This window comes from Callorhinchus milii, unplaced genomic scaffold (genome assembly GCF_018977255.1).
Source record: "Callorhinchus milii isolate IMCB2004 unplaced genomic scaffold, IMCB_Cmil_1.0 Scaffold8, whole genome shotgun sequence".
Lineage (NCBI taxonomy): Eukaryota > Metazoa > Chordata > Chondrichthyes > Chimaeriformes > Callorhinchidae > Callorhinchus > Callorhinchus milii.
In genome coordinates this window covers 23,582,263-23,607,309 of record NW_024704749.1, presented here as the reverse complement: position 1 = coordinate 23,607,309, position 25,047 = coordinate 23,582,263, and the positions used below count along the sequence as shown (strand labels likewise).

The 25,047-nt window shown below is 39.7% G+C and overlaps 1 protein-coding gene across 3 annotated transcripts in view; it reads right to left on the bottom strand.

Annotated features, from left to right (window-relative positions):
- Nucleotides 1–281: 281 nt before the first annotated feature.
- LOC103187170 (SH3 domain and tetratricopeptide repeat-containing protein 1) overlaps nucleotides 282–25,047 on the bottom strand; it is a 32,367-nt gene continuing 7,601 nt past the window's right edge. For 2 of the 3 annotated variants that reach the window (XM_042337612.1, XM_042337613.1), the window contains 11 exons: nucleotides 24,544–24,617; nucleotides 23,416–23,611; nucleotides 22,838–22,971; nucleotides 22,362–22,403; nucleotides 19,540–21,237; nucleotides 18,338–18,518; nucleotides 16,070–16,220; nucleotides 14,905–15,027; nucleotides 13,873–14,023; nucleotides 9,393–9,589; nucleotides 8,201–8,745 (listed from right to left, as the gene is read on the bottom strand). In XM_042337612.1, the coding sequence (XP_042193546.1) occupies nucleotides 8,488–8,745; nucleotides 9,393–9,589; nucleotides 13,873–14,023; nucleotides 14,905–15,027; nucleotides 16,070–16,220; nucleotides 18,338–18,518; nucleotides 19,540–21,237; nucleotides 22,362–22,403; nucleotides 22,838–22,971; nucleotides 23,416–23,611; nucleotides 24,544–24,617 (3,205 nt within the window). In that variant the 3' untranslated portion in view covers nucleotides 8,201–8,487. Of the gene's footprint in view, nucleotides 324–8,200; nucleotides 8,746–9,392; nucleotides 9,590–13,872; nucleotides 14,024–14,904; nucleotides 15,028–16,069; nucleotides 16,221–18,337; nucleotides 18,519–19,539; nucleotides 21,238–22,361; nucleotides 22,404–22,837; nucleotides 22,972–23,415; nucleotides 23,612–24,543; nucleotides 24,618–25,047 lie in introns of those variants that run through there. The other variant, XR_006085269.1, reaches the window with a different exon arrangement.

Below are 25,047 nucleotides of genomic sequence, written 5' to 3'. Positions count from 1 at the left end.
TAATGAAAAGATTGCTATTTTTAGCGATCGGCACAAGATACACATATTTATTATTTTTTTTATCTCCAGTGGTATGAGCTTCAAAAACAATTGGACTTTGCAGGAAGGATTGCATATAAATTGTTATTAGTGTTAAGCCTGGATCATAGCTGCATTTTCTCATCAAGTATCCAGTGTGTGAGCCCTGTGTGATGCCTGGTGGTTCAGACCTCTCTGACCAAGATAGGGCAGGGTAATGGGATTGGATGGATGGCTTGCTCTGAGACCAGATGCAGAATCAATGGGATGAACAGCCTCCTTCTGCGTTGTATATTTCTATGATTCTATGAAGAAGAAAATAAAACATTACTACATTTAGAAAATGGCTGGAAAATACAAAGGAAACTAAAATGTGTTAGAAAAACTAAAAAAAAAGAAAATTAAGTATAGAAGGTAGAATGGGGATAAGGATATGACAAAATGAATTAAGATGTGTTTTTTTTATTTTTTACTTGAAATAATGATAATCCTTGGATTCAATATAGTGCCTTTCAGGTTGGGTGGATATTCCAAAGTACTTATTTTAATTGCTTTATTTTAAATGCTTAGGTAGTTTATAATAATAATAATCCTTGATTATTTGATAGGGCGCCTTATCACGTCCTTTAGACGTCTCAAAGCTCTTTACAGAATATACTGTAAAGTGAATGGACTGCATATTTTGTGGACGAAATGCGGCAGCAATTGCGCACATCAGTGTCCCACAAACAGTCGTGGATTGAGTGACCATATTTAAAATATATACATTGCAGTAATACAGCTACTCCTGGCCTAGTATTTGAATAGCTTTATTGCTATAATATTAGTTATTAACAGCATTACAAAGCATGAACGTATAAAAGTAAATAGCACAGAGATGTGTGGCTAAGGTGATTTAGCTCACTGTTGTGGCACTCATTACAAACAGCAATGAATTCAGTGTGTAAAAACCTGCTTTACTAAAAGAAACTAATAGAAACCTAAAGTAAAATTTTGCAACTTTCTTATTTACATGTGAAAGATCAAATGTAATTCGAAAGTGTTGTTCTAGTTTATCCTGAGAATCTGCTATCAGTTTGAACTTTGTACATATTAAAATGAACACCCAATGACAAATGAAACACGGTATTGAACATTCCTTTAATCTATCTTCACGAAGTACAATATTAAAATGCCAATTTATTTCCCCAAAGGGTACATGTACATTGTTTAACATAACACTGACATATAAACATTAATGTACAACATAAATAAATCTATTAAATGATACACTTGGGTTCCAGTGCTTATTTCTTCTGCCAAAAACAAAGTTACAGTGACATTCATTGTAAAATGGAATGGTTCAGTTCTGCTACAAGTGTATGCTTTCTTTGTCTTCAATACCAAATCAGTATCAGGCTTTCTCCAGTCACATTTTTAATTAAAGGCGCTCTATAAATGTAATTTTGTTGTTGTTGTAAATTACCTTCATTTTTAAACAATTTTCCAATTAGCTGTCTGTTGTCGGGTTATTGGCCTACTGCCCACCATAGGGTAGAATTCTGCCTGATCCTGTTATAAAACCAGTGTAAAAGAGACAGACCTCAACTTTGTTGATCTTAATGAAAACATATCTCTCAACTGTTAAAAATTAAAGCTATTTAGGAACTTCTTAAGAGTTTTTTTTGTATATAATTAAAAAATATTTCTACCCTATTTAAAAAAAAGGCTGCTGTTCAATAACTCCTTGGGATTTTTAAACAAGTGTGCTCAGTTGGCAAACCTTTTGCTAAATTTTTCAAAATGGCTTTCCCTTATTAGAGCACATTCTGAATAGGATGACAACATGTACTGTTCATTAAATATCTTCATTCTTCTCTTTGGAAATTCCATTATAAGCAATGAACGAAAGAGTTAGCAAACAGAACAGTTAATACAAAAATGTTTTGTTTTACGAGCTAAACCTCTGTGTTACGCAACACAGCTAAAGAGTTCAAACTGTCCAAAGTGACCTCCTGCAACCTCAAATTCAACATGGAAGAACAAATGCTCAGCAAAAAGGCAAAGTCACAAGTTAAATATTTCTACAGCCCACTTTTTGTTCAGAATGCAGGAAGAGCATTTTATTTTTGAATAAACTAACAAAAAATGACCTAGTAATATATGGGGTACTGTCCCTAGTGCATTGAAATGTTATCTGATTTGTTTGCAATGTATGCTTTGAAAGGTCTGTATGGCCCTGTGACAAACTGTTGATAGATTTAATATTAATCACTGCATGTGAATTCTGCTGGAGCCTTGCACCTTACATCACCTTTTTTTGTGTTTTGGGGTGTAGTGTAAATGTTGTAAATGCAACATTCATAAATGTTGAAAGATCATTTGAAAGTTCTCAAGGGATTGAATTGGATGGCCAAAGAACAAGCAAATTCACACCAAGAAATATAAACACAGCATTAAACACTTGAAGTTCCAAGCAGTGATTTGACTTCTTATTACTCAATTGATCATTACAGATCCATTAGGTCTCACACTGAAATGTTAGATATATTTAAAATAGCTTGTCTGTCATGAAAAGCTTGCTCTAAGGTATAAGTTTAGCATATTTTTAAAAAAGAATTGTACTGGATTAGAAAATTCTTAAGACCGCAATCAATCAGTCTGAGCCAGAAAAATCTTTTGACAGCCATGCATTTAGGGAATAGGTGCCTGACTGCTCATTATACTAAAGTTTAAATGACTGCCTTCTCTTAAAATATCTTCGTATCTTTTCAAAGAAATTGAGGGATAGTTAATTACTATCAGGATTTATACAAGAATATGCTTTTGCTCATTTCTGTTCTAAAGCATACTGAAAAATCATTGCAAATTAAGTAAGTAATCTCTGTATGTATTGTGAGGCACTAAAAATCCCCTATCCCTGTGCATTTTCTGAAGTCTGTTCATTATTTAATGAAAGAAAATAACATTACTGGCTCCAATTTTGAAACATGGTGAAAAATGTGACGCGATAATTATCACAGTTTGAAATCTAACGTTTTCTACTATTTTGCACTATTCACCATATTAATCAGGTACATTCTGAGGTAAGTTATGCTGTGAATATCCTGATAGAATACTGAGTAGTTTTCATGTCAAAATCATTGCGTTTTAAAGTTCTATCGTTAAAAAGAGTCAGCTACGGGAGTATGGTGAAAGGGCAGGTAAGTAGGGACTGAAAGCATTGCTCTAAAGAGAGCTGGCATAGACACAATGGGCTGGAAGGCCTCTTCTCTTCTGTGTCGTACATTTCTGTGACATTTTGGCTCTAAGTTGTATCATAACTTTGGAAGATAAGGAAAGTTTAGAAAAATGAAGCAAATGACATTGTTCTTCCTCTCCACGCTCCTTTAATAACCTGATAGCAATTTACAAGTGAAAAGGCAAATGCTTGCATGTTGAACTGCTTCTTAAAGAACAGACGTTTTTTTAAAGGACGGATGGACGGACATTTGTGAAGGAAAGATAATAAGAGGTAAAGGCACCTCCGACAATGCAACCCCCCCCCCCCCACCCCAGCAATGATTAGGAGTGTCAGGCTAGACTATGTGAGTTCAAGTTCTACTGGACACAATACGACAACCTTTTGATTCAGAGTCGAGAGTGTTACCAACTAAGCCAGGTGGAACAGGCTTAAGAAGCTAAATGGATTAACTCCTCTTGTTTTAGTACCTTGGGATGTCCTCCTAATGTGAAAGCTGCTATAGAAATGTAATTTGTTAGTTGTTGTTGTTCCTATTCACCTGAAATGAGAAGGTCTTATCTTTTTTACTTTTGGAATACAAAAATACAAAGTTTACTGAACTTTAAATTAAATGGATATTTTTTAATTCTGTATTATTCAACACATCATCATGTCAATCATCAGACCTTTTTTCTGGATTTCAGTACATCAGGAACAAACATCTTGAAATTGAATATGTGTCACAAAATCTCAATGGATTTTTGGCTGATATATCAGTGAATTCACTCACTGGAAACAAATCATTATCTCAGTTATTTAAAACAAGTTAATTCAAGCATTTATGCTGAAACTAAAATGTGCTTATTGATTAGCTGGGGCATTTTGTACTTTTCAAAATGAATTGAACTTTGATAATTCACAGAAAGACCTCCAGAAATCATACAAAGCTATGCATATGTAATTGATAATTAAGTTTTGGCATTATGCACAGAACAAAAAAAAATTCTGCAAGCAAAAAATGTACATGAAACACCATATATTTGCAAAATTACATACTTTTTAAAAAAATTGGACAATTTATTCTATTTAGACATTTTGATCAGAAGAAAATTGTTATTTTATATTTTTATAACATCTGATTGAATGGCTCTAAATCAACTCAAAGGTGCTGGCACCAAGCTTAAGAATGGGCAGTGTAATAAAAACTTGGCATTTTAACTGTTCTACAAAGACAGCAATGTGCATTGCTATTAATGTCCAAATCATTTCATGGAAAACTAGCCTTCAAAGAACAGCACCTGCAGTATCTCCAAGGTTTATTGACCCAATCACTGATTTCCCTTGTTATCACTGAGCTTCTAAAATGCTTGTTCTTTCAACCATCTGAGAGTTATTCTGTGCTTGTTGATAAATTTACCAACCTTGATTGTGAGCACATTCTGTTGCTGCTGTAATAGGAAGGTGATAGGGTGGCTATGCTGAAAGGGTGATATCAAAGGGGACAAAGTGCAAGTTTCTTCTGAATCTCTCATGGCATCTCATGTGAAATGAAACATGCTATCTCTTGTGAAGAGAATTACATAAACATCTGAAAAGGAAAAATATAAGAATATAGGGAACTGACTGGAGAATGGAATTGAATGAATAGGTCTCTTACCCATTACCATGCTTAAGATATCTAAATCAAACTGAGAGTTCCATGCATCGCACCTACACATAAAATTCCAGAGATACTTATTGGAATGCAATGAACAGTCTCTCCCTGGAGGACACATCCTGCTTAGCTAATTCCAGAAAGTATTAATCGCAGATTGGCAAGAGCCAAGGCTTGGGGACCCCAGAGTGTGCAGTGGGGTACTGCTAGAATCTAACCATCTAAAACTGCATGCGTAGCTTGCCATTGAGAGCACTATCCTGCAAGCTTTCCTGCTGCTTCTCCAGCCAGGACCATCCTACCTATTAGGGCTTTGGTTTGCTGAGTGGGAGCTGAGTGGGAAGAGTCACTGTCCCTAGTAACTGGTCTGTCCTTCCAAGCCCTGACGATGAGCCAGTCTGGCTGTGCTGTCATCAGCAGTGCTGAGAGTACTGAGGACCCACTTGGCTCAGAAACTGGACTACCGTGACTGCCACAGAGGTTGGGCTCAATTCTGGCGTGCCAATACGAAACATGTCACCAGCTCCAAGGAAACCCCACTTATCTACCCACCACCACACCCCCCTCTCCACACACACACACATACATCAGGAGGATAATGACTACTTAGTCATTTGACTTTCAACAAGCACAAGTTTGAGCCCTCATAAGGTGAATGGCAGACACCAGGAAGCCTGTGCAAGCCATCTTTTTCCTTTTAAATGGCATAGCTACAAAATGACATCAAGGACAGAGCACTTCTGGACACACATTTTTTGGGACAGGAAAGGGTCTTGTTCTCTTGATAATTCAGAACTCATCTACCACCTCTTCTTACCCTCACCCCTCAATCACTTCTCTTTCCAAAAACACACCTCGTCAGCTCATGAACACCTTTATACTATTTGGTTCAAAGATTTCCCAGATATTGTAACTAATTCCACAAGAGCATTATCCTTTTATTAATATCACACATTATTTAGTGTTGAGTAAGGCTGAATATTAACATTTTCAGCCTGACTTTCTAACAAATCAGCTTGAAAGTCAGCAGCTTGAGGATTTCCAGCAATTTATGAAATGTGCGGATGAAATCAGCTGCATTTCACAATGTGATCAATGTATTATTTATCATATTGAAGACATTAAGAAACATTGCAAATATCACCTATGATGTGCCCTTCTTATCCTCTCTTAATGAAAATCTTTGGTTCCTGCCTTAATGAAAGTCTGTTGGATCAAACCCAAACTCCAAGCAGCAAATCCAAATCTAAGAAGAATTCCAAGTACTTAGTGCTGGCTTCCTATTCAGTGTTCCAGTCTTCAGCAACACGAGCAGCAGCAATGGAAAATGTGCAAACCCTCAATGCCAGATTAGCTTTGATTAATTCACTCAACAACAAACCTATACACCAATATTTCAAAAGTATCATATGATAATGTTTCTGGCATAAAAGCAACTTGGGAGCCAAACCAAAATTTGCAGAAATGTCCAAACATTCACCAGCGTGTTAGAAAGAGTTAAACACAACTGGGAGTAACCAAGTGGTGGTCTTCTACAATATTTGCCTGCCATCGGCTTTCAACAATAAAAACAAAAGTCTGCTTTATTGAATGATATAACGCATTGGGATGCCTTTTTGGTTCCTTTAGCAACCTACTTGCTGCCTAAAAGAAATGACTGGCAGCTACATTTTGTAAATAGACAAAAAAAGCAGAGTTACCCAGAGAAAATGCCAAAACTGAAATGTTTAGATCATGTAATAGACTGAGAAAATCTAAATCATTTCTCTTGTTTAGTTTAATTATACAAAGTCTTCCAAACATGAGGCCTAAGAACATTTCAATGAACCACAATTCAATTATTCTTTACATTATCGCTCAGAATGGAAACATAGATTGTGGTTGTAAGTTTCCTTGGGATAGTATTGACAGGGAAAGAATTACATCAAAACTTCAAAACTCCAGTAATCAGCATTCATTGGTAAAAGTAAAGTTTTCGGTCAGGCCTAATGTAACTAAATGTAGGTTTGTGCTATCTATAGTGAGTGTGAATATTATAAAAGATGATCATAGTAGGATTTGCACAAATAAAGGGATGAAATATACTTTTACAGATCAGCTATTATGATCAGTTTGCTTGAATCATTCTGGACGAGTCTTCTGAAACTCTTCTAAAATCCTTTGCTTCATCCCCACTCTATCTCTATTTTGAAAAGACTTTTAAAGAAGTTTCTCTTTAACTGCACCTTCGACCAGCTGCAACTTCACCCCCCACCCTCCACTGTCCCCATCTCCTTCCCAGCTCAGCCTCCCATACTGTCTTTCAAAATGCTTTGAGACACTCTCTTGACATGAAAGATGGCATATAAGTGTAAATTGTTGGTGTCAGCTCGCAAGCAGTGGTGCAGCTAAAACAACACAAACTGCAGCACTGCCACTGATGGAGACTCCTCACTTTGGCTTTGGTAGCAGTTTTGCACTATAAAGCAGGGGGCTCTGTTATTTGTGGGGCACTTGAAATCCAATTGGAAGTGGCTTCTAGGCTACCCCACAAACAAACACTGGAGGCAATGATAAATGCTTGTTTACAGAGCCATTTTCTGACCAGAAGTAATCTGAGCCCTGTGCCTGCTGCAAAATCCAGCAGTGTCATTCACACACAACTTGCTTGAAGGGACCTTGTTTTTAAAAAAAAAGAAATTCTAAGAAACAGATAACCAGCAAAATTATCTTCAGAAATTGTTAGGGTCAACCTATCCAATGTATAATGTCTGGTTAATTATCAAGTAAACTTAACGTGATTAAGTCTAATTAAGTTGATTAAGTCTAGAAGACGTGAAAAGCGCTATATCAAATGCAAGATATATATATAAATATATATTTATTATAAGTGACTTCAACACTCCAGCTTTAACAAGTCGAGAGTGTGTCATATGCTGCTGTGGTCTAGCTCATCCTTCCATGGGGGAAAATCTCAAACTTCAACTATTGTATTGCTTTCCCAGGCTGCATGCTGCAGTTGAAATTCACTCACAAAACAGTTCTACATTTCCCATTTTCCACAATTAGCAGGAGTTGTTACATGCCTTGAGTATCACACATGAAGCCAAATTGAGCAATTTCACTTATAAAGTGAAGAATGGTCTTGGCTCAACCCTGCTGAATATTGAAGATTTTCTTCTTTAACTGCAGATCCAACTGCACTCACTGCACATTAAGTATAAAGTTTTTTTTAACAATAAGCTTGTTACAACTGCCCAGCTCACAAAGGTGCAAAGTTACCAAGTTATGTACAAACACTTTCCAAGAATATATTTTTTAACAAGAATGAATATTGAACAAAGAGGCTGCGGCAAAGCTTTTATTGTTAATTAGATGTGAAGTGTGGTGGTTCTGGCTGGTATTTCAGCTAGAGGTAGGGATCAAAATGTCAGGCTATCGGTTCAGTAAATAGGCAGAGTGAGCTGAGGGCAGGGTTTGTGCAGGTGAGCTGAAAAGGAAGCTTCAATGTAGCTGCTTACCTTTCGCATCTAAAGACAATAATCAAAGTCCTGAAGCTCTGCACTTTGTTGCACTCACGATATGCAAGACCTTTCAGCAGATCACTTCAAAGCAACAGAGGAGCCACTCGTACTTAAACATGGGACTTTGAAGGCATCTCTGCTTTGGCTTTGTAATACTTGGCTGGTGACAAATTTATTCTTCGAATGTTCAGTTCAACGGCAAATGCTCTGGCTTTCTGATAGAAGTAAAGTGACATTTCGCGATCCATGAGGAAGTTATGGTAAATAGTGGCGAGTCTGGTACAGATTTTCAGCTGAGAACTCTTATTGCCCAGGTCCATGGCCGCTGCAAGGGCTAAATGATAGTAACCAGCTGCGTCATGTGGATCCTGCAAAAAACAACAGAAACGCACAGATACGGTTGACGTTAGATTGTTATTCAAACTTGTGAGTAAGAACGAATAATAATCAGTCAAAATCATGAACGCATTTAAAGCAACTCCTTTTAAAATTTAGGGGAATGTAGTAACTTCAAAGGATCACTTCAGATGAAGAAGGCTCTTCAGTCAATTTGATCTTATCCTTCCAGAAAGCTGCCATCCTTCCATTACAGGACCAAGCTTATTCTTCAACTAGTCCAACATCCTACCTGGCTATCCATTCCAGTCATTAATAAGGTGTCAATCTGTCTGAGTTCTAAATGACTTGGTTTACAAAAAAAAATTGGTTTCATCCACAAAATATACAGTCAATCCATTTTATAATATATTCTGTGAGGCGCTTTGAGACGTCTCAATGACTTGAAAAGGCACTATATCAAACGCAAGTATTATTATTATTATTATTAAAAAAGGTGGCGATAGGGAGGAGAGTGCACTGGAAAGGTCTATCCTAGAGCTAAGATAGCAATGGATAAGGATTTCATTTTAGAGCAGCTTGTACTTTTATATATTATTGGAGTTTAGTAGTTGTAATTTTGTATTTATAATAATAATATAATATTTATAAAATAATATAATAAAATATTTATTCTTACCTTGAGGTTATAGAAGGTCATGTCTCCTAGTTGTATATACACTCTGACATAGTACATGGTCTCCTCATCAAACACCAGTGGAAACGAGCAGAGGGAGAGGGCCTTCAAATAAAAGTGTTCAGCCAGCTCGCATTGCCCAAGAGACTGATGTATTATAGCCAGTCGATGGTAAGCAATGCGTTCATTCAACATATTTCCTACCAGAGAAGAAAACAGCAAATTTTACAAAAAGGGAAATATTCCATATATAATAATAATATAATAATCCTTGCATTTGATATAGCTCGAATCACATCGGAAGGACATCTCAACGTGCTTCACAGGATTTTACTGTGAAATTTAGTGACTGTGTATTTGTAGGCAAATGCAGCAGTACAATTGCACACAGCAATGTCCCACAAACAGCTGTGAAACAAATCACCAATTTTATTTGGGGGATTATTGGCCAGGACACCGGGAGAAACTCCCTTCTCGTTTGAACAGTGCCACGGGATCTTTCACGTCCACCTGAACAGGTAGACAAGACCTCGGTTTAACATGAACTGTGAAGTACTTATACAATGGACAATGCAATACCCCCTCGAGCATTGCATTGGAGTGTCAGTTTAGACTATGTGAGTTCAAATCCCAACATGGACTTGAACCCACAACATTCTGATTCAGCGGTGAGTGTTCCAGGACTGAGCCAAGCTGGCACATATTTTTTTATATATTACACCCTACATCCATCCTGGATCAGTCTAAACCCAGCTACCTTCCTTCTCAGCCCCAATCTCCTCTTTCTTGCCTTAATTGGCTCTAGTTTCCTTCTGACCTCAATGAAACCCACCACCTGCTGCCTCGACCCCCTCCCCACTAACTTGCTGGTCACCCAGCTCCCCTTCCTCTGCCCACTACTGGCTAACGTTATCAACCAGTCCCTCTCCTCCGGATCAGTGCCTGCCCCCCTCAAAACTGCTGTCATCACCCTCCTCCTCAAAAAACCTTCCCTAGATCCCTCCAACCCTAGCTACTACTGCCCTATTTCTAACCTGCCCTTCCTCGCAAAAGTCCTAGAACGCGTTGTTGCCAACCAACTTCGCGCACACCTGTCCTTCCACTCCCTCTTCGAACCCCTCCAGTCCAATTTCCGCCCTGCCCACAGTACAGAGACTGCGCTTGTGAAAGTCGCAAATGACATCCTCTCTATCTGTGACCAGGGCTCCCTCTGCCTCCTTGTCCTCCTGGACCTCTCCGCCGCATTCGACACAGTCGATCACGCCATCCTCCTTGACTGCCTTTCCTCCATCATCCACCTCAGAAGGACCGCACTCGCCTGGTTCGAATCCTACCTCACAAACCACCAGCAGTACATCTGCACAAACGGCTTCTCCTCCCGCTCTCACCCGGTTACCTGTGGGGTACCCCAAGGATCCATCCTTGGCCCCTCCTCTTTCTGATCTACATGTTCCCTCTTGGGGATGTCATCTCCAGACATGGGGCACACTTCCACATGTATGCGGATGACACCCAACCCTATTTTTCCACCTCTCTTTGCAATCCCCAGTCCCCTGATGTTCTGTCAGCCTGCCTGTCAGACCTCAGGAGCTGGATGAACGCAAATTTCCTTCAGCTGAACGTTGACAAGATGGAAGCCATACTTTTGGCTCTTGTCAACGTCTAAAATCTCATAGGTTTCACCTCCTCCACCTACCTGACCTCCCCCAAAAATTCTCCAAACCCGTACGCAACCTAGGCGTCAGGTTCAACCCCCAATTATCCTTCCTCCCCCACATCCGGTCCCTCACCAGCACCGCTTTCTTCCATCTCCAACGCATCGCCTGTCTCTGCTAATACCTCTCTCTGAAAGCCGCTAAAACCTTGCTCCATGTCTTTGTCACCTCTCGGCTGGACTATTCAAATGCCCTCCTCACCCGTCTTCCCTTCACTACCATCCATAAAATCCAGATTATACAAAACTCTGCCGCTCGCATTCTCACCCACACCAAACTCCGCTCCCCGATTACCCCAGTCCTTGCCAGACTGCACTGGCTCCCCATCCCAGAGAGGATCGACTTCAAGATCCTCACCCTTGTCTTCCAATCCCTCCACTCTCTGACCTCCTCTCTCCTCAAAACAGTGCCCATTGTCGTCGTTCCTATGGGTCTGGCATCCTCCTTGTCTCCCGAGTCCTCCGCTCCACCCTCGGCAGCCGTATCTTCAGCCACTATGCCCCGAGGCTCTTAAAATCCCTTCCTCACTCCCTTCGCCTCTGCCCCTCTCTTCCTATTTTCAGGTCTCGGCTGAAGACCTTTCTTTTCGACTGCACCTTTGATCACCTTCCTCCCCCTCCCCCTGGCTCGGCACCGGGATCTGTTATTGTGAAGCTCTCTGAGATCTCGTCCAGCGTGCTGTTGTTGACCTAAGTTTCACTGTACATTTCAATGGCTTTTCCTGGTAACTGATTCAATGAGTTTATCACCTTGCGTGCAAAACAATTTGCCTGACTTCCTTTCTCATTCCTAACCATCTCATTTTGAAACTTTTGTCTGAATCCTTCAAATAGTGAACAATTTGTCTGGATCAATTTGTCCATTTCCTTCTCAAGCATAAAAGTCGATTCACTTGTCATTACAGCTGAATGAAGCACCAGTGCTATAATTAAAATAGAACTAGCTAAGTGTGGAGCTAAAACCTCTATCAATGAAATCATATGAAGCAGTGGGTCTCACAGGTCAATGGGAACAAATTATTTTGCTAATTGAGAGCAGTTCATTTTAAATCTTGGCATTTCTTTGACCATTAGTTAAAAAAAATTGACCTTCACTGTGTGGAATTAAAATGGGAAAAACCTTATTAAATGCTCATACCACAAGGCTGGTACATTTACCAATCGTAGAAGAATCAACCTGTAACCCTGGATGAGCTTGTAGGGTTGATAATGTACACAGACCAGATAATCAATCAAATGAATGTTTTACATGGTGAATTTTAAACAATCTTCACTCAGTTAGTCTCAAGATCACAGGCAGGAATCAATTAGTTTCAAGACCACAATCGTATTTGTGAAACTGCTTTCTGGTCAGCATTAAAAAGTGAAGAATGTAGAACTTTCTTCTCTTCCATTACAGAATATCTGAGTGAGAGCCAAGAATGCAGTAACCTTAGGTTGAATTAATTGCTCAATTTATCTAAAGGTTGCTCCTTCTTGATTTGCTGACGTCAGTTAAGTAACTCCCACTAAAACTAATCCTAACAGCAAACGAATCATTGCGAACATGTTACAATTGGAATGAGTTAGCCATGAAAGTTTTGGTGGTTGAAAAAACAATTGAACTGGAAAAAAACATAGGTACATAGCAACATGAGAAGGCCATTCAGCCCCTTGAGCCTGTTCCGCCATTCTATAAGATCATGGCTGATCTGTACCTCAACTCCAATTACCCACCCTTGCCTTGATACCCTCACCTAACAAATATCTGTCCATCTCAGTCTTGAAAATTTTAATTTTTCACAGCCATTTGAGAAGAGGGTTCCAAATTTCCACTAACGTTTGTGTGAAAAATTAATTCTGGTGAATCTGCAGTGCACCCCTTCCAGAGTCAATGTATGCTTCCTGAGGTGCGATGTCCACTCACAACGTAACTTGGGTTTTCTGAATGGAAATCCCTTGAATCTCAGGTCTGAGGGGATATGGACTGAGCTGAGGTCTCGCAGTTGACATGAGGTACAGCAGTTTCACTGTAGAAAACTTAAGCACATTGCGGATTCTCTTTCCAACGGTTACACCAACAGAATGCTTTTCCAACACCATTATATGGAAAGACAACAACAAATTGCACTTATATGGTACCTTTCACGCAGGAGAACATCTCAAAGCACTTTGCAGAGACTCATGAGAGTTTTAAATATTTGAGCATCTTAAGTAGAGATGATCTTTGCCCTGACAACTTGAGGAGAAGGGATGGAAGTGGAATTAGTACGATATGCAGATGGCTCTGGTTGGGTACTTGCACCATCACAGACACAACAGGTCAAATGGCCTCCTTCTGAACGGTAAACATACTAGGATTCATTACATTCTGTGGTTCTATTATGAAAACATAAACATATGTATTAAAGGGTGAACTAAAAGTATTATTAAAGAGTGCAGATCCCTGACTGTGCACCGTTGGAAAAAGAATCCGCAATGTGCTTAGGTTTTCTACAGTGAAACTGCTGTACCTCATGTCAACTGTGAGACCTCAGCTCAGTCCATATCCCCTCAGACCTGAGATTCAAGGGATTTCATTCATAAAACCCAAGTTACGTTGTGAGTGGGCATTGCACCTCAGGAACGATATATTGACTCTGGAGGGGGTGCACTGCAGATTCACCAGAATTAATTTTTCACGCAAAGGGTAGTGGAAATTTGGAACCCCCTCCCCAATTTGCTATACAAATTTAATTTGTTGTTTGTTGTTGTTGTTGAATTGGAAAGAAAGAGAAAGATCTCGGTTACCCAGGGACACGCTGAGTGCCAGAGCAGTTTGGGCAAATTCCAGGGCTTCTGCGTAGCTCTTCCCATGCATCAGTAGTTCTGTCAGCTTGTTGCAGAGTCGGAGCTCTACATTTGTGTTTTCACTCTTAATGGCAAGTGGAAGCGCTCGATCCTGGAACACACAAGGGAGATCTCTGAAGCAATTTGTTACAGCTGATTTCAGTGTAACATAGAAACCAGACAGAAACCATTCAGACTTCAGTGCAGTCATCACTGTAAGATGTCTCGTCTCTCATGACCCATGAAATCTATAACATTTGCTATATCAATGTATAGTCTTAAGACTGACTCAACCTTTTTTTCCCCAAAAAGAGTATTTTTTTAACAGGGATCTTTCTCTCTCTTAAGATCAAATCAATCATTTTAGACATGAACCCAATCCTTGTTTCCTAATGGCTTGGCTGATATTGCCACAGTGAAGCTAAGTCATACACAATCCCTGGTTCAATGTTTAGATTCGGCTGAGTTAGCTGAGCCCACCCAGTGCAATAATAGGTGTGCTGGAATCTAGAATTGGCCTGACTGTGCTACAGAGTGGAGAGGGAGGGGAACATCGGAAAAGGATAATATCTGTCTGTATTTTAATATCTATGTTTCTACAGATATTTGGAATCAAAGCAGGCAAAAGATCTGGAAATGGATAAAATGTTCAAAATCTTAGTTCTCACATACAAACAAAAATGAATTCCATTTGCAGAGTGTGATGTGATACCTGAGTGAACTTCACTTTAGATTGTTTTGTAGCTTTAATATAATATAATAATCCTTGTATTTAATATAGCATCTTATCACATCTTCGAGACGTCTCAAAACACTTCACAGAATGTGCTGTAAAGTGAATTTACCGTATATTTTGTGGGCGAAACATTTACACATGATTAACCGGACCTACAAACACAACCTTCCAACTGATAAATTAAACACAATTCTACAACAGTTTAGATTTAAAGAACATCAGGTAGCCAAAGCAGAATATACATAGACAGCACTTACCCTATAAAAGGATATGGCTTTCTCTCTTTCCCAGGATCCATTAAAAAATACATCTCCTGCTGCTTCAAAAACTTCCAGTGCAAAGTCTAATTTTTCCGTACTGACAGCAGCATCATGTGCAACCTTAAATTGTTATTAAACAATGAGCAGCATTATTGTGGAGAAATCACAATGAGGCTCTTACTGAGCTTTTTAGGTATTGAGCATCTGTAAACTATTGATATAAGGCTAGGTTATATAATGCACTGCTAAATATAAGCTACATTTAACAACAGATAGAACACAGCACACATCATGACTTCCAAAAGTAACATGTCTGCAAAACAGCAGGAATATAGATCACAAAATCAGTTCGGATGAAGAAGGCTTGTCAGCCCATCTGATCTCATTCTTCCAAAAAAAGCAACGACCCTACTGTTTTCTCATCAGAGCACCAGGCTGTTTTGCTTAAATTAAAAGGGATCAGAGTATTTAGTTCTAGTAGGGGAGCGAGCAGCAGCACAAACACAATAGGCCATGTGGCCTCTTTGTGTGCTAAACACTTTCTATAGTTCCATGATCAACAATTTTGCAGTCAAGATATGAAGTGGTGGTTGAGGCAGAATCCATATTGGCCTTCAAGAGCGAACTAGATAAATATTTTAAAAAGAGTCAGCAATGGGGATATGGGGAAAGGGCAGGTAAATGGGACTGAAAGGATTGCTCTTAAGGCAGCCAACATAGACAAAATGGACAAAGTGGCCTTCTTATATGCCCTAAATGTCTATGGTTCTATGGAAATAGTATTGATAAGTGTTTGATATGCAGTAGATACTGATTATACCTCCACAATACTAAACGCTGCACAACCACAAGAATTAAATTGGATATATTTTTATAAATTTATGGCACAGCCTATCGGGTCTGTACTGACGTCATCAAGGGCAATCCTTTCAGTCCCACTTACCTGCCTTTTTCCATATCCTTGTAGCTGACTCTGTTTAATAGAACCTGCAGTATACTACACAAAATAATCCTTAATCATTAATAGATTTGACAGCCTTGTCATGATAAATAGATATAATATACAACGATTGATGTTAATGACCTTCCAAGCCTTGTTTAAACTGAGCTGGATGGAAAGTCACTGGCACTCACCCATGTGCCTTTTGTAGTTTCTCATTACCTGTATGTAGAGGTCCACTAATTCATTCTCTCTCAGAATGTAGTAAATCTTCCCTGCTTGAAGCCAGGCATAAGCTTCCTGCTCTTTTTTCTTCAGATCAATGAAGATTCCAAGGCTCCTTTTGGTATATTCCAGAGCTGACCGAAATGCTCTGAGTTCACAAAGATAAACAGAGTTAGAACTGGATGGCAGGGTGGATTATCTGACCAAGAGCCAAGGCTTGGGCACTGCCTGGCAAGCTTTCCTATTGCTTCTCCAGCTGGGACCATCCCACCAGTTAGAGCTTGGGCTTGCAGGGTTAATGGGAGCTGAGTGGGAAGAGTCCCTGCCCCCAATGACTAGTCTTCCCTTCCAAATCCTGCCGATGAGCCAGCCTGGCTGTGCCATCAGCAGTACCCTGGGGTACTGTGGACCGGCTTGGCCCATGAACTGAACAACCGAGACTGCTCAATTCCAACATTCTGTTGCTAAACATGTCACCTCGAAGCCAATTCAACTCCAAGGAGACCATCTGCTGAGCACTGTTCTGCTCTGTTCAGTAAATGTAATTGATTTGTCCCTTTGTAAAGCAATGTTATAAATATATTTTAATCTTATATTGATAATGTCATGGCATTATATCACTGCATACACGGTCAATCTCCCTAAACTACAGAACAGTGAGGAATAACAAATTCTATATGTATCACGGCAGACCCTCTGGAACTCCCTTGGATTCTGATTTCAGCTCTGACTTCAGAGCTGTGTGCAGTTCAGATGTTTGGCCACAGAATGGCCAAATTCCTTTTGCAACTGCTGCAATTTAGACCCTAGTAACTACAAAGGAAATCTTCCTACCATTTGCACACAAATAACAAAACCAATCAGAACTATGCTATTCGCCGACAAAACAGTAAAACCTGTGAAACATTTTCAGTTGCACTCCTGATATGAAAAGAACTAGATCAAATGCATGGACTATTATTATTATCTGAAATCTTCAAGACATTAGTGGGTAGAAATTCCACCCAGGTCCAGGCAAGCATTTTTCTCTTAGCGTTTCTGAGCATACAAACTTTTGATAATTCTTAATTTTGATTTAAAGCCAATTTTCTTGCCTCTTTGACAAACTACCAAAATACCAAAAAAAGCTTCAAAATTAAGAATGAATTTAAGAATCGTTAAAGGAATTGCATGTTTTAAAATGCTGAGAAAAAGATGTCGTAAGCCTATACCCAGACAGAAATATTCCCTCAGATACCATTTCCCCCTTGGTGACATCATCCACAGACATCGGGTTAACTTCCACACGTATGCAGATGACACCCAACTCTACCTCTCTGCCTCCACACTTGACTCCAGGACCACTGCTATCCTGACAGAATGTCTGTCAGACATCAAGTCCTGGATGAGAAATAACTTTCTTCAGTTGAACGTCAACAAGATGAGGCTCTCCTGATTGGCTCCCGTCAGCGCCTCCACACCTCAGACGCTGACAGTATCATGGTTACACACTCCACCTCACTGAGCAAGTCCGGAACCTTGGGGTCTTGTTCGACCCTCAACTATCCTTTCTCTCTCACATTCGCGCCATGACCCGTTCTGCCTTCCCCCACCTCCGCAACTTTGCCCGGCTCCAACACTGTCTCACACCACAGGCCACCGAAACCCTCATACACGTCTTCATTACATCGAGGATCGACTACGCAAACTCACTGCTTGTCGGCCTCCCCAACTCCTCTCTCCACAGGCTGCAGATCATCCAGAACTCTGCAGCTCGTGTCCTACACCAGGCTCTGCGACCCTATCACCCCCATCCTTGCCCAACTCCACTGGCTTCCCATCACACAGAGGATACAGTTCAAGATCCTGGTTCTCACCTTCAAAGCCCTCTATCGTCTTTCTCCCTCCTACCTCTGCGACCTCCTAACCCCCTACCACCCTGTTCACTTCATCCGCTCAGCAGGCTCAGGCCTGTTTCATGTCCCCGCATTGCTTACCACACTATCAGCGGACGGGCGTTCCACTCTCCACCCACCCCTGGAACTCCATTCCGCAATCCCTCTGTCTCGCCCCCTCCCTTGTCATCTTCAAGACCCACCTCAAGACCCTCCTCTTCGATCATGCTTTCGATCTCCCTGCTTCCCCCCCGCCCTCCCTCCTCCCCCAGCCCAACCCTCAGCTCAGGTCTGAAACTCTGAATGTCCAGTGTCTTGGGACGTCCTCCCGATATGAAAGGCGTTATACAAATGTAATTTTGCTGTTGTTGTTGTTCAATCTATCCCATACCGTTCCGTTCCCAGAGAGAGGTAGAGCTGGCTGATGTTCTGCAGGACATGGCCTTCCTGTTCCTTGTCTGCCAGCTTGCGAGTAAGGGAAAGCAGAAACTCATTGTAAATGATGCATTGGGCCTCGTTCGGGAAATCAGAACTGTAAAACTGGCAGAGCAACTGTGTGACTTGTACTTGGCCTAGATTCAAGGAGAAAAACTGAAGCAATAAGTATAGAAAGTGCTTGGTTAGAGCTTTCCCCCATTTCTAATCATTTCCCTGGACTTAGGCTTTCTTTTAAGTGAATGTGCTCCATTGTTTTGATAGGTGGAGGAGCCAGACAGGTAGGGAGGGAAAGAGCTCTTACTTTATGCACAAGTTAATCAGTATCACAGATTTTATCCAATGTACTTCTTGGGGAGTCTGTGTGTGAAGTGTTTTGAGACATCCTCCAAAGTGAAATGCGGTATATAAATGTAAATTGTTATTGTTGTTGAGTTACTGCAGTGACATTTTGGTTTTACTGTATTGTCAATGACAAAAAGCGCTTTTTATTCTTTTTCTAATTACAGTATAATGTTCCTCTGACTTGGTACAACTACGAGCGCAATACAAATCCTAATGATTTACAATGGATCATTCAAACCTTGATGTGAGCTTGTAATCAGTCTCCCTGACAGGTCATTTAATTTTCATTGCTACATTGTGATAAGAATTCAGATAACTTATAAAGAAAAACAATCTTTCATTAACTTACTAAATATACCATATCTCCGTATTTTATATTATCACAGCAGTATAACTTAATATTATAACAACAAACATGTTTTTACTTGTTTCCAAGTCAGGAGATTTACAGTATTTTGTGCTGTGTGTCTGGATGTTTAAGATACAGGATTGAACCTTCAGTAAAAAGAATCTTTTTTTTTCATGAGACTCCTTTTTTTTCTCCTGTTACCTGATTATTTAAGACCTTGGTATTATAGCACAATTCCAAATAACCTGCATTACTATAACGATGCATTTGTTCAGGATTTCACAACAGAATGAATTTACTGTTGGCATAATAAACCCCTGTAGTGTGTAAACTTTTGCCAAGCCCTCTCCCAACTTGACTGATTGCCAAAGTGAGCAAATGACCTGCAGAGGCTTCTAGAATAAATCAAAATACACTATATGTGGATATCAATTTTTCTTTAAAAAAGTCAATATGGTACTTACTTTCAATAAGATTCCCTTTCAATGCAATCAGAAGTGCCCATTCATAATAAAATATCCCTTTGTCTTTTAATTGCTGATCAATATAATATTGTCCCAGCACAATCAGAACGTGAATAAAATTCTCATCAGAGGTAACGTTTGGTAGTTCAGAGAAAAGATGAATTGACTTTAATATCAATTGTTCAGACAGACTGTAGGCCTTTGACCAGAGACAAAGGAATCCAAAATTGGCCTGGGCAATGGCTTGGTTAAATTTCAGGCCTGTCTCCACAGAGATAGACAAAGCTTGACGGTAGTTCTCAGCAGCTTCCTTGACGTTGTTCACTCTTCTCTTAGCTATAGCGAGCATATTGTAAACAACCCCCCGCTGTACAGGACTATCCCGAACGTACTCCAACAACATGTTCAAAAGGACAATAGCCTTAGAGGGCTGACTATTCAGAATGTGCAAACATGCAAGGGAAATTTGTGCGTCAATCACTTCCTCAGTACCAACAGAGGCTTCTGTGTTAATGGCTTCTGTCATGTAAAGAACTGCTTTGCTGTAGACTTTGTGGTGTTTGTAGATTTCTGACAAACTGAGGTAAATAGTTCGACAAATATTGTCCTGTTCAGGTCTGCTTGCTAAGGTAAGTGCCCGTTTAAGGTAAGTTGCTACCTGTGTTGGAATCACATGAATGGCTCCCCCTGATCCACACAGCTTTGAGGCATCTATCATAACAAAGTTTGTGCTTTTCAAACAATCCACTAACGTCCTACCGTGCTGTGAGCATGAAAGCTTTGCACAGCTCAGAGCAAGGTTTGGCAAACATTTTTGACTGTACAATGATCCAAGGGAAAAGTGAAAGTCCAAAGAAGTGGTGTTTCCTACCATGAAACTATTTTTCAAAAACTGCAGTCGTTCAATGAAAGGCAATGCATCTTCATACTGTTTAAGATGTATGTAAAGCTTAGTTAGAAGAAAACATGCCCTGGCTTCAACAATCTGATTTTTGTTCAATACGGCATGCCTTAAAACATATTTAAGGATTTCAGACTCCATATCTGTGCTACAGATATAATCTGGAATTCCCAGTAGCAAGGCTGCTATCTTCTCAAAAACAGAGGTGCATTTTTCTTTGTTATTCTGCTTGAGGTACGTGGCGACAAGGTTCGTGTACACAGCAATTGATAGAAACAGATCTGCAAATTCCCCTTTCAGCAAACTTATTGCCTCTTCAAAATACACTCTGGCCTGTGAGAATTTGTGCTTCTTGGCGCACATTCGGCCCAACAGAAGACAGACACGTGTTTGGGCCCACTGCATTCGTTGCTTTCTTGCTGCCTCTCTCGCTACCTCAAGGTAATGTACCACTTCCTCCTCGTCACTGTAGCCATGAAAAGTGGACTTCAGAAAAGAAAAGCAGGAGTCGTAAAGTTTTTTAAAGTGTTTGCTGTATCCCTTGATGTTCAAAAAAAGCAACAAAGGGTAAAAGGTTTCAGGGTTGTCCAAGCCCTCTGTGTGGTTGATACAGAAACACTGTTCTTCTGCTTCCTCAGACACCAGTGTTGAATCGTTGTCAGCAACGAAAGAGCCCTTTCTAGTAGCCTGGCTCCTATTGTTTGATATGCTGCACTGTGTACCTTCTGAGCTGTTTATAGGTCCTTTGAGCTGAGCTTTCATCAAATCCATTTCTTTAACACTTGGAATGTGTTGCTCTGTTGTGCAAAAATAATAGTTATTTACAGCAAGTGGACATGTGCATCATTAGATCTAAGAAGCGGTGCCACTAAATCTTTAATTCCATTAAATTCTATGGAATACCCAGTAATGCTTTGTGTCAAACTGTGGAAAATTTAATAAAAAATTATTTTTCCTTTATTTTCTTTCCTTTTCCTCCCCCCTTTCTCTGATGATGTGGTGCCTGTGGTGTGATGATGTGGTCCCCCTGGCTCGGCATTGGTCTCTGCCAGTGTTAAGTACTCCGAGACGCCGTCCGGCATGAAAGGCGCTATATAAATGCAAGTTGTTGTTGTTGCTTTATTGTTGGGGCAGGGTTCAATAGGCACTGGGACCCCATTGGTACTTCAGTCATGTGGTTATTCTTTGTCGACAATTTATTTTTACAGTGGATCTAGTTAACATGGGAATTTTATTATAAGCTGAGTTACGTCAGTGTTCTGTGAAGTGGTCCTGAGTCACCACAATCGGAGGCTCCTTCCCTCCCAATAACTGTGGTTTGGGCCTGAGAATGTCAACATTGCCTCTGGTATTTTGAATGGTGGAGCATAGTGTCTCAGTGCTGGTTTGTGGAATACCAACTACCCAATCGGTGTCACTGAGACCAAGACCAGCTATGGGATTCGCACCTTTGAGGAGCAAACCTGCTGCTGTGAGTTCTATGGTAGGAGGAGATCAACAAAATAACTCTCATTGTTTTTGTTGGTAGTTTTTTTGACTATTCTACAGCCAGCCAGCCGATTTGCACACAGCAGTGACCCACAAACAGCCAGGAGGCAAATCATCATTTTAGCTGAAGGAATACTGGGTGGAACGGACACCAGAAGAAACTTCTTTTTAAATAGCCTCATGGGTTCTTTGCATCTGAACAGGCAGACAAGACATTGATTTAACTTCTCATCCAAATCACAACATCTACCAGAATGAAACACTGCAACATCAGGACTCATTAGAATGTCAGCCTAGATTATGAGCTCCGATCGTGGGACTTGAACCCAAAACCTTCTGACCCAAAGGCAAGAGTGCTAGCAACTGAGCCAGGCTGACAAAGACATTTTAAGTTAAGAGCTGAATTATATTATGCAGATTGTTATTTTATTACCTTTTCCATCCTCGTATTGTGGGTTCAATGGCCCTAATTTGTCTGGATTCAGAAATGAAACAAAAATTAGAATAGCCAGTGAAATATATTTACTTCATTTAATAACAATAGTCCTTGCATTTGATGTAGCGTCTCATCAAGTCATTGAAATGGCCAAAATTGTTTCACAGGATTTACTGTAAAGTTATTGTGACTGTGAACACAGCAGCCACTTTCCATACAATAATTTGTAGAAGAGACTTAAATAACTTTCAAAGCAAATTTGTGACTTTTCTGTAATTTTACAGCAAAGGGTAAAACATTGGTTACGGACAATCTTTACTTTACCCTGCGTGAAGGGCACAATATAAATGTTGTTATTTAACAAACAACCTGCCCGCAGCGATCAGTAGCTTCAGTGGTATTTTTCTGACCCTTCAAGAACCAAATACAGTACTGTAATGTAAGACTAGTCACATTGTTGCAGGTTGACTCACCCATTTGATATACATTACTGATGTCTGTCCGTGTCAGTTGCTTTAGCAACTTCATGGAATCTTCTTCGTTGAACTTTTCTTGCTCGGTGAAAAAGGAGCTTTCTGCTTCATCAATGAACAACAGATCATTTGTCCTACGAAAAGATGGTAAATCTTTGGTAACACTGTCTGTCTGAAGCTGGTTTAAATCTTAATGAACTGCAGAACTGGCAGCACTGTCATACATTTATTCAAATTGGGACACATATCTTATTAAATCATATCAATCTTACTAGCACTCACTCACTCCTATATCCACATACACAGATATCGGTACCTTCGATAGGATCACCTTTAAATTCTTTCATACCCTAGCACACCCTCCCACTATCTCCAGCTCTGTGATTTCTCCAACTCGAGCAGAAGCAGGTGCGAGCAGAACTCCAACAACAATATCTCTGAAGCTTTAAGTTATTTTAGATCTTGTCTTCCAATTTTCTTAGTGAATTCTGATTTCTTATCTTAAATCCATCAAATATTTTAAATAAAATATTGTGAGCCACTGCAACTTCCCAAAATTAAGATCTGTAAATACTTACAGTGGAGTAAAGTCTTTGGGTCTCACGTGATTTGTTTTCACAAATCCAATTTTTCCACTTGTTTCATTTTTGCCCAGAAACCACTGCATGCAGGCGATAAGCAACCCAATGATCTCAATCTTGTGTCCTATTTGGAAACTCAACTCCTCAAGCCCAGCACCTTCATAATCAACCATTGCGATGCAGGAGCCCTTACCTATAGAAAACAATTAAAACATATTTCAAATTACATGTAGCTTTTCCAGAGGTTAGCAGCTATTGTGTTAATGGAATGTTACTGATAATATTCTTATGCAGCAAACATCTAAGAACCCCAAGTACAGTATAGCTCTTTCAAATAGTGCCTGGGAACTTTGAAGTAAGCCTTATATTTGCACGCTTCTATCATTTTCGTATTTGAGGAGTACTGTGAGAATGGGCCTAATCCATTACATCAATGAGATCAACAACTTGTATTTACATAGCGCCTTTCATGTGGGTAGCATCTTGGAGCGCTTAAAATCAGACTGCCGCAGAGCCTCTTCCATTTCTTCTCTTTCTAAATGATTCGTTTGATGGAGATAGATTGTTTAAGGCTTTCATCTAAGTGTTTTGAGACGCTACCCTGCAAGAAAGGCACTACATAAATGCAACTTGTTGTTCTTGTTAGTTCTACACAGTAGTTCCCTGTGAGCGTCTCTGATGCATCTTCAATACAGTTGCATAATAGTTACATTATTAAATGTACAGTAACTGGTGCACTTCAACACTGGAGTCTAAATGGGATATTCCATTGTAATTGAGGAAGAATGCATAGGCTAGATTTAGCAAATAACGGGGTTCAAATTCTACCTGTGCCGAGATTTACTCTATTTTATTTTTAGCATTTTGGAGTATCCACATATTAAACTATTCTTAAATAAAGTCTAAATTTTAATGCTGGTTTGCTGTGAGTTCTATTAAGAACAAGAGACATTTGGTTAAGACTTAATTCAATTTGCCAAATTCTGGATTCTCTGAAATGTTAAAATAGAGTGAATCTCGACCCAGGTGGAATTTCACTCAATTTAATTTGCACAAAAAATAACACATTAAAATGAATGCTTGTTCTAAACAACATTTTTATGTGTAAAAATGTAAGGATCTTACCAAGTGGGTAAGAAAATTCTGAAGACAGATCATTGTGTATGCCAAGATCTTCAGTAAACATTTTGAAAAACCACCTAGAAAACATCAAGTATAATTTTGTCAAATGCATTACTTCATAAAATATAATGAGATATAACCATATGAATTCTGAAAGGGAATTGTTCACAGTCACTGCCCTTTACAATAAATTCTGTGAAACATGTTTGAGACCTCCTTAGGAAGTGAAAGGTGTTATATTAAATGCAAGGATTATCATTATTATTTCCGAATGTTAATGGCAACTTGCAAAATATTCCCATGTTGTACGTGCCTTAATTTATAGATTGTTTGTGTTCACTAAAGAAGGAAATACAGTAAATACCAGATAACTCGTCACTCTAAGGCAAAATTGCTCAGTGATGAGTTATCAGATGTGGCAAGTTAGGCATAGTTGCCCCACAGGGGGCGCTGTGAGCATGTATACGCCAACAAGCACTGCGCCCATACAGAGCGAGCAGCTGTCAG